This window comes from Betta splendens, chromosome 17 (genome assembly GCF_900634795.4).
Source record: "Betta splendens chromosome 17, fBetSpl5.4, whole genome shotgun sequence".
Classification (NCBI taxonomy): Eukaryota; Metazoa; Chordata; class Actinopteri; order Anabantiformes; family Osphronemidae; genus Betta; species Betta splendens.
The window spans coordinates 3569505-3587021 of record NC_040897.2 but is presented as its reverse complement, the minus strand read 5'-3'; the positions used below and the strand labels follow the sequence as shown (position 1 = coordinate 3587021).

The 17517-nt window shown below is 44.5% G+C and overlaps 1 protein-coding gene across 2 annotated transcripts; it reads left to right on the top strand.

Annotated features, from left to right (window-relative positions):
* Positions 1-6313: 6313 nt before the first annotated feature.
* tgm1l1 (transglutaminase 1 like 1) lies at positions 6314-16961 on the top strand. Of its 2 annotated transcripts, XM_029132580.3 has the most exons (14): positions 6314-6472; positions 8384-8664; positions 8743-8934; positions 10555-10806; positions 12399-12517; positions 12595-12702; positions 12811-12988; positions 13262-13400; positions 14472-14664; positions 14817-14970; positions 15088-15372; positions 15468-15628; positions 15766-15902; positions 15986-16961. In XM_029132580.3, exons 2-14 carry the CDS (start codon positions 8385-8387, stop codon positions 16128-16130), a joined length of 2343 nt encoding a protein of 780 aa, XP_028988413.1. In that variant the 5' UTR covers positions 6314-6472; position 8384; the 3' UTR covers positions 16131-16961. The 2 variants fall into 2 exon arrangements, with proteins under 2 accessions (XP_028988413.1, XP_055359701.1); XM_055503726.1 differs by having other exon boundaries at positions 8384-8934.
* Positions 16962-17517: the final 556 nt, after the last annotated feature.

The window sequence follows — 17517 nt, the reverse complement described above, 5'->3', positions numbered from 1 at the left end:
TGACAATTATTATAAATTGTTGATTGACCATGTCATACAATGTAGAAAAAAAACATTGCAAACAGTAACACAAAGGGGAAAAAGTACAAATAAATGTGAAAATAGGACAATATTCTGTAAAACTGTACATGGCTCTAGGAATTGGTGTTGTCCTCCTACACCTCCTGTCTTTCCTGTGTGTTGCCCACACATTCTCATCCACATCACAGCAAATATCATCTCTTGCGATGCAGCGTGGAAAGAATCTTTTAGTGTCTTATCCAGCCTCTGCAGGCGTCTGCTGTGATGTCTTCACACGTTGCATCCATGGCAGCCAGGCGGGTCATTTGTGTATGTGGCTGGCGATCATAAACTTTCCATCTCAATGCTGAGAAAAATTCTTTGGGGGTTAGGGTTAGGGAATGGGGAGTAGGGTGAGACGAACTCCATCCGCTTCTTGTTGTGGGCTGCTAACCATTGCCTGATGATGTTGAAGTGATGAAAATTCACATTGTCCCAAACTATCACATACTTTACTTTGGCAGGTGATCCCCACTCTGACCCCTATATTCTTCAGGGTTGAGATCTCTGTAGAGAGTTTCTAGAAAGGTGATAAGATGATCTGTGTTGTATGGACCAAATATGGGAATATGCCCAAGACTGCAGAGTGCGACACACCAACCAGTGCACAGCCTGGATCGACTACAAGAAAGCCTATGACTCAATGCCACACACATGGATCACTGAATGCTTGGAGCTGTACAACATCAACAGAACTCTAAGGGCCTTCATTGCAAACTCGATGAGGTTGTGGAGAACCACCCTTGAAGCCAATGGGAAGCGACTTGCCCAAGTATCCATCAAATGTGGCATATACCAAGGATATGCACTGTCCCCACTGCTGTTCTGCATAGGTCTGAACCCCCTCAGCCAAATAATAAACAAGACTGGCTACGGATACCGACTCCAGGACGGGGCCACCATAAGTCACCTCCTCCACATGGACGACATCAAGCTGTACATCAAGAGTGTGCGAGACATCGACTCGCTGATCCACACCACCAGGATCTACAGCCCGGACATTGGGATGTCATTCGGACTTGAGAAATGTGGGAGGATGGTGACAAAGAGAGGCAAGGTAATCCACACAGAAGGGGTCTCACTCCCAGAAGGAACAATAGCAGACCACCGGAACATAACTGAAGTGGCTTAACAAATCCTACCAATGGCTTGAAAGGGCTGGGCTGAAGGACAGCACAGAGGCACTCATCCTGGCTGCACAGGAGCAGGCCCTGAGCACCAGAGCCATAGAGGCCCAGATCTACCACACCAGACAAGACCCAAGGTGTAGACTGTGCAAAGAGGCCCCTGGGACAGTCCAGCACAGAACTGCAGGATGTAAGATGCTGGCAGGGAAAGCATATATGGAACGCCATAACCAAGTGGCTGGCATAGTATACAGGAACATCTGCACGGAGTATGGACTGGAAACCCCAAGGTCAAAGTGGGAAACACCTCCCAAGGTGGTAGAGAACGAGCGAGCCAAGATCCTGTGGGACTTCCAGATACAGACAGACAGAATGGTATTGGCGAACCAACCAGACATTGTGGTGGTGGATAAAGAGCAGAGGAAAGCCGTAGTGGTGGATGTGGCAACATCTGGAAAAAGGAACATGAGAAACTAGAGAAATACCAAGGGCTCAGAGAAGAACTGGAGAAGGCTTGGAAGGTGAAGGCCACAGTGGTGCCTGTGGTGATCGGAGCACTGGGGGCAGTGACCCCCAAACTGGAGGAGTGGCTACAACAGATCCCTCATACATACACCCTAATACATACACCCTTACATCTTTTCACATCCAACTACTGCACAGCTCCCTTAAGGTTGCACAAAATAAGCAAGGTGAGGACCCAAAAGCACAGCACAAGCCAGGCAAGACTTGAGTAAAACCCGAGTCTTTAATGAATTCAGCACAAAAATAGCAGGCAACAGGATGGTCGGGCAGGCAGTGATTAGAATGCAGGCAGTCATCCAGCAAAGGTGCAGGGAGGGACAAACCAATGGCACGGTCAAAACACAGGCACGAGTCAAAACCAAGAACCTACTTGAATTGTTGGAAGGCTGAACAAGAGGGTGTGTGAACAAACAATCTGCTTATGAGTGTGGTGAGAACTAGGGCTTAAATACTGGGTTGATTACGGATAGACTGCAGCTGATGAATCACATGACTGAATAGTAAAACTGAACAGAACTGAAGCAGACAGGAAAAACAGAAAGTACTAAAATAAATTAAAAAATAAATCCAGAGGCATACAGTATGGAGCTGGAGAGGCCTCTAATTTGGGTACTAGTCTGTGAGGGAGGATGGTGTTAAACGTGAAACGTCATGTAGCTCCCTGCCTACTCTAGGTGGAACAGAGTAGTGTGGAGAGTGGTGGTGATGGTGTCCTCTGTGGATCTATTTGCTCTGCATGCAAACTGGTGACTGTCCAGTATACTGTAGATGGAAAGCATGAGGTGATGTCACTACTGTACGTATCAAATTCTCAAAGTACTTCATGACAACCGGAATGAGTGCAACTGGTCTGTACCAGCTGGTCCACTGGCAGGGGTCCAACCTCTTGTTGAGTTCCATCATAGAAAACTTTGAAAACAACCATTCTATCAATTGATAGTCCTTTTAACTCCATTTTATCCCTATTTTTGTAATAAGTTTTTATTATACGCTATCCAATTCATTTTCTATTTAATGCCATGCTATTATAAACCAAACTTAGACTAATGGCATTTCTCATGCTAATGATTCACAATAGTTCTCCCAGCAATCTGTTTTTAGTCTTTATTAAGTTCCTCACAATTGCCAAATGTCTTGGGTAATCAATTCAAGTCTGAAAACAGTGTGTTCCAAAGAGTCTGTCCGTCCGTCCGTCCATCCTCTGGCATGATTCATGCCTTCGGTGACCTGTTCAATGGGATTCCCTGACTTCTTTATCTGTATTGCTCACATCTTCACTCCCTTTTTCTGCTTTTGCTCATGTTATTTCCACTCTGCTGTCACTGCTGTGACTTCCTCCACACTTACAAAATTTCATTATTACTTTAACTGTTTCAGTTGAGCTGACCCTCCTTCCTGCCACCACCAGAGGACAGCGTGGTTATTTTATGGTAGCAGCTTCACAACAGGCTCATGTAGCAAACATACTATATGAGGACCTGCAACCCAACCAGGACCAGGGAGACTCTGAATGAAGGTGTGAATATCATTTTGGAAATGAGACATCAGTGGTTGATAGAAACTTGAAAACACATTCTGTGCATAGTATTCGTCATACATGCATTATGAATGAATACACTAAACTCTTTACATTTGGGAGGTTGGTGGATTTAACTATACCTCACATACTCACTATCTGCTGTACCGCTGTACCATTCTACATGCTGGAGTCTATTCCAGCTGTCAGTCAGGCAAGAGGCGGGTTCACCCTGGACGTCCATCCCTAATGCGGGGTCACGGGGGTGCTGGAGCCTAACCCAGCTGGGTTAGGCGAGAGGCAGGGTACACCCGTCCAGGGTCGCCAGTCCATCGCAGGGCAACACAGAGACAGACAACCATTCACACACACACTCACACCTGTGAGCCGGAGAACCCGGAGAACCCGGAGAACCCGGAGAACCCGGAGAGAACCCACGCAAGCCCACGCAAGCACGGGGAGAACGTGCAAACTCCACACAGAAAGGCACCAGGAGAATCTACTTGACTGCATGAACGCTATAACATGAACACTATACTGTACAGCTGCATAACAATGGTCAAAGTGCTTCTTTTACTGAATCTGAAAAAAAGCAGCAAAAATCTCACCAAACCTGAACCATGTGTGCCATAAATACCCAGATAAAGGCCCATAGCAGTGGTCTGTTGGGAGCCTGACACTGTGACCTGCTTGAGTTGTGAAATTATGACTCTGTGGCAATGTGGCATTAGGACACTTCCTCCTACAGAGGACATTACCCTGCTACTGTCTATGGTCGAATGACTCAGCGATGGAGCAAGATAAGAAACCCTTGGTTCCCTTGGAGTAACCTCTGACTCAGTGGAACAAAGGTCTGGGTTGTATTTGAAGTCTGCTTTAGGTCATCATCCTGAGCAGTTTTCTCCTCCCAGTTCTGTGACTACATCTACAGTACATCTACATCTTTTTCCTATATTTCTGTTCTAAATTGGTCTTTGTGTTTTTGAATCATCCCATTGGCCAAATTAGTCTCCAGTCAATCTGGCTGCATGTCTTCCGAAGCTGGAGAACCCACACAGACATAGGAAGAACCTGCATCTCCACACAAAAAAGCCCAGATGAGTGTAACCTCCATGGTTTAGAGCTTTGTGTTGTGTGTTTGGATGAGTTCAAGAACTTCCCAAATAGCTGCCACACCTGTTCTCACACCAGGCTCGTTCCACTAGAAGAGGCAGGGAGCTGAGCCTCAGAGCCGCTAACAATAACAGACTGCTAATGCCACGCTTATAATCAGCTTTTCTCTGCTTTATTACAGCTGTCCATTATTAGAGCTAAAGTATTATTAGTTGTAGAGCAGAGAAGCAGAACAACTAATAAATCACTTGTTCGGCTGCATTTGGTCCTTCAGTTTGTGTTCATCTCCAGGGAAACTGCCCCTGTACAGCAAACTGTGAATGAAGTGATTAAGAGTGGCACAGGCGAGTGTAGACACATTCCTCCGCTGTACAACACTGGCTGCTCCTGGAGTCATGAATCACACAGATCAGAGGAGCAGCAGATATTTACCCACACTCCCACAAAAGATGGGCGAGAACAACTGTTGAGAAATAATCAAGAAAGGAAGAGTTCATCATCAAGAGCAATCTCTGCTTATCAGTCTCTGGCATTCAGTTAAAACTGAGAGGATACATCCTTCATAGTAAGAGGGAGAACAGCACTGAAAATTAACCAATACAGTATTTTGCCCAATGACTTTTATTACAGTAACAATGAATACAGTCTGCAAGTCAATCCAACATATGCTGTTTTAATGCAGATGCTCTTTGTTCCTGTGGTCTATTGTGTCACATAGAAGGATCATGTACTTCACTAGCTGGCGTTGCTGCCTTTTATCATGAGTAATGATAATATATTATTTAAATGGCTCCCATTTGCTGCTGGACATGAACACAGTCTACACGTTGTGTCTGTGTTCTAGTCATAAATGCCGCTGCCTTTTCCTGACAGACCTTTCTCTCCAGCTCTATTATGCTCTGCAGGCAGGAAGTTTCCTTTGGCCACTCGCTGGTTGGTTTCCCTCAGTTCCACTCAGACACTCGGTGAACCCCGGTCGCCTTTGTGCCCCCGCTCACGCCCACCAGACGCTGCAAATGTCTGTTGACTTACGTACAAAACACAAACATTGTGTCACACGTAGGAAATCATTGTACATAGTTTTAATCACATTTGTTTTGTTTTTTGTATTTTTATTAACTGGCAACATTCAACATTTATACAGATTATACTAACAAATACAACAACACACAATGAATGGGGTTCTCATACTGACTGTTTTTGGTGTATTTAGATGTTACCATACTTACTTAAATAAGCTTGTGAGCATGTTAGCACATCGCTATTAGATTTGAGCTGAAGTAACAGTAACAGCTGCTGGTTCATACATGGGAACACAAGCTTGAACTTGGTTATTACTAACAGTTTGTTTCTGCAATGATTTAAACATTTCACACTTCACAGGCAGGTTTGGATTTGCTTTATCGTCATTATCATCATCATCATGAGCTTCATCATCATCATCATCATCATCAGAGGTATGACTTCATCATGAACTGCTGCCAAACCTCAAAACTCACTTCTCATTTACGTCATCTGCAGACTTAGTCAGCAGCATTAGTCCTGATTGTTCAGTTTGTTTGTTGTCAAAGCAACAAGTCACATTTGGCATAATGGACATTGCTGTAAAACTCTTCATGCATCTTCTTCATGTTTTCTCTAATGGTCTTGCCTCGCAGGTTCTTGGGTAAGACGTCCAGTCCATTTGCTGAGGGCATGTTTCAGGCCATCACAGAAAGACGTTTAGTGAACTGCGTTCAACAGGAGGACGGCCTCTGCCTCTGTCCATCCACAGTTAGGGGATTTTATGTTTTTACTGTTTGCTTGTGGAAAACCGCAGCTTGTATCCATTCTGATCTATTCTTGGTGCCTTTGGCTGATCACAGTAGTTTTCTATGTCTCCAACACTTCATTCAAGTCATTACGCAACTGCTCCGTGTGAATATGCGTGACTCTTCCCTCGGGGTGGGGCTGAGGACAGGGTGGGTGCTCCCCACCCTGTCAACTTTAAAAAGTACACTCAAGTTTCGCTGCAGCAGAACCACCCGCACCGCTAAACGCTAAACGTGCAGAAGTTCTGGTCCACGGAGGGACACGAGCCAGCGCGGAGCAGAGGTTTCAACGCCGATCCAAACAGGAGTCTGCGGAGAAAGTAAGCAACTATTAATAAGCGAAGGCGGCGCAGTTAACGGTTTTTGTCTAAACGCTCCAAGTCAGTGACAGCAGCGCGTCGTTTACGGGAGCAGCTGCGCTTCGTCGTCATTAAAGACGGCGAGCATCGGGTTGCTCGTCTTAGTTATCTCCAGGCTTCTTCTCCAAAAGCGCAGTTTTGGGCTTTCTCTTGTTTGTTGCCGACCAAGCAGCTGCTGCTGAACCCGCAGATGCTTCAGCGCAACGTACGGTGTTAGATTCCAGTGAGTCAGTAGGACGCAGAAGAAGACGCAGCCGCTCAACGAATGCTGCACAGGACCAGTGTCCTCACAGCTGATTGGGCGCAGCGCCCTGAGAATAGCGGCCGTGCCAGCGTGATACCAGCCGCTCGGTGGAAGGAGAGGAAGGCAGACGAAGATGAAGATGATGAGGAATTTCATTTCAAGCTTGGCTGATGGCTGCGTTATAAACCCATTTAAAGTGTGCGCTTTAAAGAGAGAAGGGAGAAAGGTACCAATGGCTTTTCATGGTTTTAGAGCTTTGTCTCTAATTGGCCGATTTTAGGCTGCACATGGTGCCATGAGGAGATAACTGCTGAAAAGTCTGGAAAAGACTGGAATCACTGAAAAAACACATGTATTAAGTTGTATTACATTTATATTTATATGCTTTTGTTTTATCACCTGCATCCAGCATCCTGTCGTGTTTGTGAGGCACAGGGAGGTTTAATTCATTGCTGAGACAACGTAATGCTTTGAACCCCCACAGTGACTCATTTGGTTGTTTGGGTGGGGATCGTATTGTTTTACTTCGCTGTGTCCTTCAAACTGATTCTCCATGTTTTGCCAAATATGCGGAATTTGCCTTAACTTTAAGGAAGGGCAACGTCATCCAAACAGCAGATAAACTCAGGAAGTTTGAAAAGTCAGAATGTCACACAACCACACCTTCAACCACACTCTGCTCAGACGGGTAAGGTGAAGCAGCGCTGTTCCTCAGCTGTTCCCTGACCTTTGACCTGTGGCTTCAACAGCTTTAGCCTTTTTTACATAACCGGCTCTAACCAACTAATTGTAATGCAACAACACTGTATTTACAGCTGAGATTAGGGACAAAGTAGAACACCGAAAAGTAGTGAGACACATGAAATATGCATGGGTTGGACAGATTTCTTTCAGCCCCGTGAGGTTTTTGGTGATGAGGACGATGAGTTGCAGATGTTGAAGAGGAGGGCCTCCACTGTCCACCACACTCTGCTTTAGCGAACTCCTTTTGTTTAGCATGTGATCTTGGCTTTAGAAACCAAGGATGGGAGTGAGGAGAGCTTTCCTTGTAATTATGAAATTCCAATCATATTTCAGTGCAGTGCGCAGGGTGTTCACAGAAACATTAAGTTCCATCATCTGCAGTGAGGCAGATGGAACCCAGCTGCTCACAAGATTTATCAAGGAGCCCAGCCGACAAGAACGAACCATCAAACACCCCTCAAGCTTTTCTGACCCAAAGGAAGATGGAAGAATCATTCGGTTAATCAAACGGTCAAATGCATCATCTGCACACATGCATCATGTTTGTTGCTAATCAGGGTTTGTGTCTGGACTCTGACGCTGGTGAACTCCTGAACTGCAGCTTTTAGTTAGTTCATATTACAGCACTGTGTTTTCATGAATTTCCTCTGTGGTTCACAATGTAAAAAACATTCTGGATAATCAGCAATCCAGAAATTCTTCTGTTTATATTTTATATATATTTAAAAGTTAATACCCTTGTGGTAAAACCTAAATGATGGTAATAAAACCAGCTGTATACATTGCAGGAGTTTATGATATCAAGGCTTGTTTGGTCTTTGCTTCCATCTGTACATAAACTCTGGATGGGTTTTGACACGATTCCTTATTTCTTTGCCTGCCAGGATGCCAGGTGAGCGGCTAACAGTGAGGAACTCTCTGGAGGTCGGGCGTTTCCCGGGAGCAGCTCCGCCCACCAAGGTGGAGCTGACCATTCAGAGCGACGAGGAGAAGAAAGCGGAGGAAGGATGTTGTCGTCGCTGGCTGAGGAAGTTCTGTCCGTGCTGCTGTAAGCGTCAGACCTCTACCTCCTATGATTTCACAGATAAAGTGGAGTATGTCAAACCTCCAGCCCCAGAGCCTGACAAGCAACCGTCTCAGGATGGAGAGACGAAAGAAATGGCAGGTAATGAGCGAGACCCGTGGGCAAAGCTTCAACGGCTTCAACAAGCTTTAATGTTTGTATTCGACTTTCGTTTCTTAGAAATTAAGTTGTCAGTGTGTTCGGTGGATCTGCTGAGCTCCAAGACGGGTCAGAATCGGCTGGAGCACCACACAGACCAGTATCATGGGGACGAGCTGATCATCCGCAGAGGACAGACCTTTCAGATAGAGCTGGAGCTAAACAGGCCGTTCAATGAAGAGAGCGACAAGCTGCACCTGGACCTGAGAACCGGTAAGAGACGATGAACAATCCTGATCAGTAAGACAAATAAATAATAAAGCTTCAAGAATGAGTGCTGGAATGAAGCCTCTCAAGGTCAGAAATGAAACAGAATGAAAAAATGATGCAAACATTTAAAGGTATGTATGGATAAAAACCTGAAATTATGTCTTTTTATTAAAAATTACTTTTTAATTACATTAAAAAATGTAATTAGACACATGTAAAATACATTGAAAACAGTATTTTAAATCAAGGTATATCATAGTAGCTGGTCATTTAATGTAACCCAGCTGAAGGATTTGACTAAAAACAAGCTATTATAAGAGCAAATGATAAATAATGGCATTGCTATGGACACACACTATACTGTATTAGTATGACAAAAGTACTAAATAAAAACAAAGCCACTAACTGACGTTATTCGGTGTGATGAATGCACATACCTACTGTACTGTACAGTATGTGTGCTTTTGCACCAATACTGAGAAAAACTGAGACAAACAAACTCCAGAGTGTGGGAACGTGGTCAAACTGATGTAAATAGCCAGTATGTTTAAACCGAGGAGCAGCCCTGCACCACATACTTCACATTCCACTACCAGCTCTCTGTTAACAGGCTCCAGACCTCAGCACACATGGTTATTTAAAGGCCTCGAACTACAACCATCCATGGAAATAAACATAGTTACATCCCCACAAAGAAGTGATCACGTTAGATTTTACATAGCTAAAAGTTGGGAGGTGAGAAGAAGCAAGTCCCCGGTCCTTTACTGGTCCCTGTACCAGTGTTCAACACTGGTACAGGTATGCATGACTCACTGCTGCAGGATTGAGGCCCTAAGGTGACGTCCCAGAAGAAAAGAGAGGCCACACTGCATCGATTCCCTTATGGAGTTCAGAGAGGTGAGAGGGGACGAGAGCAGAGTTATGGATGTGGTTGGCTGTGAACAATGGCCTCTTCATAAAGCCAAGGCGTCACAAAGCAAACTGATAAGAAAGCGCCCAGTTAGAAAAGGAAACTTGGTTGTTCTCTCCAACAACAGCAGCTTTAACTCAGCAGCTTTTTTAGCTGTGATTGTTTGGAGGCTTTAACGTCAGACGCTTGTGTCTGTGGCTGGAAAGCTCACTGATGCAGAGGTTTGGTGTGATTACATCATTCAACAGATGAACAACTAATGTAAGACACATAATGGAATGTTATCCGCTCCCACCCTCGTGTTGCAATGAAGTCCCTAGGTTTTATTTAGTCATGATGAGGTTGTTTGAATCTCATCATCAGGTGTGATGACTTGTTCCTGATGCTCTGCTGATCTCTGGCTGATGCTTTTGTCTGTATATATCTCCATGGTTTTTCTTAAGCAATATTGCTTAATTGGGCAATGTTTGTCATATAGTGATTTAAATATGTGTAAAAATTAATTATACACTTTATTGACATCTTTTTCTTCTTTAATCAAATTCCAGTTTTTCCAATGAGCCTATTACCTAAACTTATGAATATATTGTAGATTTTCTTGTATTGGTTGTTTTAAAACACAAAATGAATTCAAATACATCAGGCTGAGGTTCATAAAATACGTTTATTTTAACTTCTCTGGTCCAACATAGACAAAGCTGTGTCTTGTGCAGGTCCCCTCCCTTTGGTGTCTAAAGGCACCCATGTCATCATTCCTCTGGTCAGTGAGCTGGAGGATCAACGCTGGGAGGCCAAAGTCGTAGAGCGCAGCGGCAACAGGATCAAGCTGTCGGTCAACTCTCCAGCCAGCAGTGTGATCGGGCTGTACAGGCTCGCTGTGGTGACCAGCTCTGTGAGGAACGAGGCCTCGACTACTCATGATGCCAACAAAAACATCATCATGCTCTTCAATCCGTGGTGTGAAGGTACGGTAGGAACAGCTAAAGGCAAAGGAGCATAAATGGTGAATGGTCCAGGCTCCATGCAAAGAAGATGCTTCCAGAGCAATTCTAGTTAGTGGCATCGCTCTGATAGTAAATTACCTGCACGGTGAGATCTGAGAGCGGCTCACACATGGAGCAGGCCGGTCCCCAACCCCAGAGAGTGTCGCTGTCCATCACAGAGCTGCAGCACGGCCCAGGAAGAACTTACATAACGGGATAACTGTGTTTCAGTGAAGTGGTGTCTGCACCGACTCAGTGGGAGCAGGAAGAAGTAACCACTAACCATCCCAGTAACATCATAATGATAGTTCAAGGACATTCCACTGAGACTGTCTGGTGGGTGTATTATTGTGGGTGGTCAGCAACTACTTTGAAGGCTGTGGCTGTGGCTGGATTCATGAGTAGCCCAGCAAACATTTATTCCCCATGTAGCCTCAGCATGCACGTATTCTGGTCTCGTTCTGGTTTGAAGCAGGATGAAAGGAGCCATAAAGGAATTTAATGCCACTGTTGTTTCCTGTAGTTTACTGAGCACTTTGAGCTAAACACACTATTTGCGTGGAAAGAAGCAATTTTCAGCCACTGTAACTGTGAAAGTGAGGTTGATGAATCTGCCTTTCATTACGGAGCTGTTGCTTTTGGCAGCGAGCCCGATCCCCTCCTCCCCCATCTCTTATTCACGAAACCAATCTCTCCCTCACGCCTATGAAAGTCTCAATCATACAATTACTGGATTAAATGCCACGGGACCAGCTCCCTGTCATACAGCTGCTGACAACCTGTCTTCTGCTTTGCTTTCATTGCTTCCATGTATGTTTCCTTCCTTTACATGCCTTCCCACCCATCGCTCACCCAACCCTCACTCCCTCTCCCCCTGACTTCATTCCCAGCCCCCTCCTTCTTTCTTTATATCTTACTCTGTGTGTGTGTGTGTGTGTGTGTGTGTGTGTGTGTGTGTGTGTGTGTGTGTGTGTGTGTGTGTGTGTGTGTGTGTGTGTGTGTGTGTGTGTGTGTGTGTGTGTGTGCGTGTCTGCATTCCAGAAATAAGTAAGAAGAGAAAATTATCAATTATCACAGCTGCCACATAATGTCAGTTCCACCTCCCTCTACTTCCTACTGTCAAACCTTTACTTTCTCTTCCTCCCCCTTCTCTCTTGTAGGCATGACTTCCCTTCTTTTCTCAGTCCCCGATGACTTGGTTGAACCCTGCATTCCTCTTCCTCTGCTGTGCTTTCTGTTTTCTTTCCACTCGCTTCAGTTGCTTCACAGAACCCACGTGTAATCATGAAAGAGCAAAAGATAAAGAAATGGAAACTTTAAAAAAAGGGATCCACGCCCAGTCTGTGCTGAGCTCAGTAAAAACAGGCTGTTACCCATGAAGGATCCTGTGGGCCCCATTGCAAACTCCACAGGTCCATTGTGTTTCTGAACTATTTCCTGGTATTGGCTCCTGGTTTCTTCGTAATTTGTGAAGAAAAAACACTGCAGCTTTCATTTTAGGTCAAATATTTCAGGGTGTAATGAAAACCATGTTGTCAGAATTGTGAGAGTGTTACTCTGTCATGTTCATTAAGATGACACCGTGTTCCTGGACGACGAGGACGAACTAAAAGAGTATGTGCTGAACGACACTGGGAGGATTTACTACGGCACAGAAAAACAAATAGGTGCCCGCACGTGGAACTTTGGACAGGTACAACTATGGTTTAGGTTTAAAAGCTTGTCCTGCATCGCTCCTTCCTTTCTGCTAATGGTTGTTTTCTGCCATAGTTTCATGAGGGAATCCTGGACGCTTGCTTGTTCATCCTGGATAAGAGCGACATGTCTCCTTCCGGTCGTGGGGATCCTGTCAACGTAGTCAGGGTCATATCTGCCATGGTGAGCTGTCACGTTTTAATGTAGAATAATTACAAACGAATAATTACCGTCTGGAACAAGCGTCCACTTGTGACTAAACAGTGATTTCCTTAACATGCCTCGTTTCAGATAAACGCTCAGGATGACTTTGGGGTTCTGGTTGGAAACTGGTCTGGGAATTACTCAGGTGGAGTCTCTCCTGCAGCTTGGAGCAGCAGTGTGGAAATCCTGAAGACATATCACTCCTCCAACGGAACGCCTGTGTCGTACGGACAGTGCTGGGTCTTCTCTGGGGTCACGACGACAGGTGACGGATGGTGTCAGAGAGACAGAAATACGTTAGAGACCCAGGGTTTCCTGTCCTAATATTAGTTCAGTCAGTGGTTTGATGGTGAGCAGAGCTTCTGATCTGCCGCTTCATTGTGGCTGCATCACAGTGTAGCTGCTGATGGCGAGTGACAGTTCACATACTTTAAGGTGGGATTCTTGTCATAGCTCCCACATGTAACACGCGCTGTAGCACATGTTTTGCTTCCGTGTGATCATTCTGATTCCAGTCCCTTGCTGTTGTTGCTTCCAGTGCTCCGATGTCTTGGCATCCCTGCGCGCAGTGTGACCAACTTCCAGTCTGCCCACGACACGGACGTGTCCCTCACCACAGACGTGTTTTTTGATGAAAACCTGGAGCCGATCGACGAGCTCAACACTGACTCTGTCTGGTAAGAGGTTTGGTTTTCCATGGCCAAAAGCTGTCTGCTGCAAAATCCATACGGTACTGTAGATGTGATGGTGCAGGCTCCTTTATTTTGGTACCCGTGAGTTCACCTCATACATAAATATAACTTTGTGTCATTTGCATTGCAATGAAAATGCAACTCAGATGACACAAGTGTTTTCTAATAATATTATCTAGAGGAAAAGGATTAGACCCAGCACAGAACCCTGCGGAACTTTAAGACTAATCTTTTTAATTTTGAGATTTGTGTATCATTCAAATGCAAAAGCAGTCTTGCCTCATTGGAAATGAAGAAATACTATTATTATTGAAATATGCTTTAAAATGGTTGCATCTTGATGCAAAATATCATATGTACTACAACTACATAGGACACATCATGCATCTGTGTTCATTTAACTATACAATAAAGGCCATTAAACACACTCTTCCAGTCAGTAACTGTCACAAAAAGGACAATAACTCCTTATGTACATCTGCTAACATTGTAGCAGTAATGTAACAGGACAAGCATTAGAATTAGAACATTACTGACTGTAACCAGAGCTTCTCATTTATATGATATGTCTAAATCCTGGTTTTTCTACAAGATGCTTTTTTTCTCAGTATATAGCTTATAATTAGCTAGAACCTGTTTTTTCCAGGTGTGTTATGACCAATAATAGATGTGCTAACTAAAGGTAAAATATTTCTGATTAGTCCTATTGGGACTGAGTCTGAGACACATGCTGATGTTGATTAAGGAAGTGAACTTAGTGTGATTCATGGGTGAAAGCAGTGGAATATGTTATAAACACTTTCTGCTTTCTGCAGAAGGAGCCTGATAAATCTTTCTCTAATGCCATGAATTGTAATTAAGTTCATAAAGTCACTGGGGCTTCAGATACTAGAGTTAACAGTAAACTGTGATGCTTCTGATCTTTGTAATGTGTAATTGTAATGGAGTCAAACAAGATAATGTTTAACAGAGTATTGAACCAATGTTCAGACGCGTTCATTCCTTCTTTTAACCCGTAACCTCACTTCGACACATCTCAATTCTTTTGCCCTGTAGGAATTTCCATGTGTGGAACGACTGCTGGATGGCCAGACCCCACCTGCCCCCGGGGAACGGAGGCTGGCAGGCTGTGGACTCCACGCCGCAGGAGACGAGCCAGGGCACCTTCTGCTGCGGCCCAGCATCTGTCAACGCCATCCGCTCGGGCCAGGTCTACCACAAACACGACGCGCCCTTTGTCTTCGCCGAGGTGACACAACAATGAGCATTTTTATGATGCTTTTTGTCTTTCACAAGAGAAACGCAGAGTAGAAATTCGTACCTTTAGCAACCAACGAAGACTAGAAATAGATAAGACATAGAACAGAGTGATATGAACGCACTGTTTCTGTGTCCCATCAGGTCAACAGTGATAAAATCTACTGGCAGAGAAACAAGGATGGTACGTTCAGCCAGTTTCACATAGAGAAGAAAGCTGTCGGCCACTGCATCAGCACCAAAGCCGTGGGTTCTGATGAGCGAGAAGACATCACTCACCTGTACAAACACCCAGAAGGTGCTGGCACGTGTGTTTACCTTATGCACCACCTCTGTTTGTTCCATATCTCTGCTTTCTGTCAACAAACCTTAAGACCTCATGTAGACATATTGACCTTCTCCCACTCCCTACCAGGTTCAGAAGAAGAGCGCATCGCAGTGGAGACTGCTAGTCGCTACGGGAGCAAGCCGGATGTGTACTCCAAAGCCATGGCCGAGGACGTGAGTGTGGAGGTGAAGATAGAGGGTGAGGGGCCCAGGATGGGCGCCGACGCCAAGCTGAGCATCGTGGTGAAGAACCTGAGCGCGCAGACACGTCAGACCACTCTGCACAGCCAGGTGGCCGTCATATACTACACCGGTGTGCTGAAAGACACCATCAAGAAGGAGCAGATACAAGTGGAGCTGTCAGCTAATGAAGGTTGCTCTACTCAAAATGCTTAAACCACATTGTCCAGTGTGTGAAAGGTGCCAAACTAACAGCACAAGCCGCACACTCTCTACCTCTCCACACAGAAAAGACAATTGAATGGGTTCTGCCCTACCAGCAGTATCAGAACCAGCTGGTGGATCAGGCGGCCCTGATGCTAACGCTGACCGGGAAAGTCAACGAGACCCAACAAATGTTAGCCAACCAGACAACGTTCCGGCTCCGCACGCCTGACCTTAACATCACGGTGGGTTTAAATCGTGGGATGTTTGCTTAGTACAGTTGTGTTCAGTATCATTTTGGGGAACTGAAAGTCTCTTGACTCTGGAACGGGAACCAAAGCTGAGCCCGTCCCTTGACGAGTCTGGCCTTTCTCTCCATTAGCCTTTGGGAGAAGCGGTGGTTGGTAAAGAGATGGCAGCTAAGCTCACCTTCAAGAACCCGCTGCCGCGTACACTGAAGAGCGTGGTATTCCGAGTGGAGGGCCTGGGTCTGCAGAAGGGCCATGAGGTCCTGGTTGGGTAAGAGTCGAGCCACGTGCCACTACACCTCCCCCACACGTCCTCTCTAGGAGTCTAATAGTGCACTTGTCTTTAACATTTAGTGATGTGGGAGGTCACGCCACGGTGACCCTGACGGAGCACTTCATCCCCACACAACCTGGACCCAGGAAGCTCGTGGCATCCCTCGACTGCAAACAGCTGACACAAGTGCACGGAGTGGCTGACGTGAATGTTCGTGAATCATAAGATGGAAGCTTATCTTACTGTATATCACCCGTGTGTAAACCCTTTATGAAACAAGTCACACTTTTTTGAAAGTATAGAGTTTATTTTGTATTACAACACATTTTAATTCCCTATATGTGCAACTACGAAGGCTGTTAACAACCGTAGCCTCACCACTATTCATCTCTTGAAATTATATAAACGTGCATTTATTCCCTTCCTTTATACGCCAGGCTTTAAACACATGAACAGGATATGAAGAGCTCTAACATGCACTGTGCATTCATATACTACTATAGACTGTATATTGAATGGACACTAATGAATTTGAAGATACTGAACAAACCATGTGAAGGTGCAGTTAAGTCTAGTGAGGCAGTATTTCATGATGCTGTGAATATTGTATGTGAATTCCTCAGATACTCATTAGTATTTGCAGAGAAAATGAAGAATTTCATGGCTGGAACAGAGAAGGATACTGTAAAGCATTTACAGGGAGTGAAGCTGAATCTGGTGAAGACATAGAAGACATTTAGTATTTTTTCTATCTCATTTAAATCAAAAACATTTTTCAATTTAGCAAACGTTGCATCTACATGTGTCTAGAATGTTCTTCTAACCATCAGATGAGCCTATGATGATCTTGCTCTGTATTGTCCTGTTTGACAAACCACTGACAGCAGCTTCATGGCATTTATTTTCATAAATGACCAGATCATAGTGGCCTTAGCTTCATTGACCTCAGCTTTAGCAGCGTCCAGTCTGTTTAACCTCAGCAGTCATTGTACAATGTGAAGGAACATTAAAGTATTTATCTGCCAATTTTTGTATTAAAACCCACACTGAACTATCTGGAATTCTTTACTGGTGGAGATGTTATAAAATGCAAAGGCCAGAGACAGAGCCATGTGGCTTCAAGTCCTACTCAAACGGACCTGCTTCAACTTTACAGCTTAAGGTGAGTGTTTTATAGTCATCGTCTTGGTGTAGCTTTGTATTTGCCTTTCATGTTCTGGACTCTGGACAGTGAAAGCTTTATGTAAATGCATTGCTAGTGTCCAAAGACAATTCACTCAAACTGTGCAGCACTACCAGTACTGAGGTGTACTGATGTACTGTACTTACAGTATGTACTTATGCTATTTTTTTTACCTCAGGTAAAGCTCCATAAAATTAAACAATATTATCTTTTGCAATTAAGACAGTTTAACAGCTTTTAAAAGTAATTATTTTTAAATTTGAAGGCTAGAATATGAAAAGGAAGCTCTAATGTGATTCACAGCAATAATAGTCCAGCACAAACTGTAACCTCAGTGGAAACATACTGTACTGTATAGTAGAATTATTACCTAGAAGTTCTAGCATTTTTTGTTAAATTAGTATCAGCAGAGTCCTTAAATTAGACCTT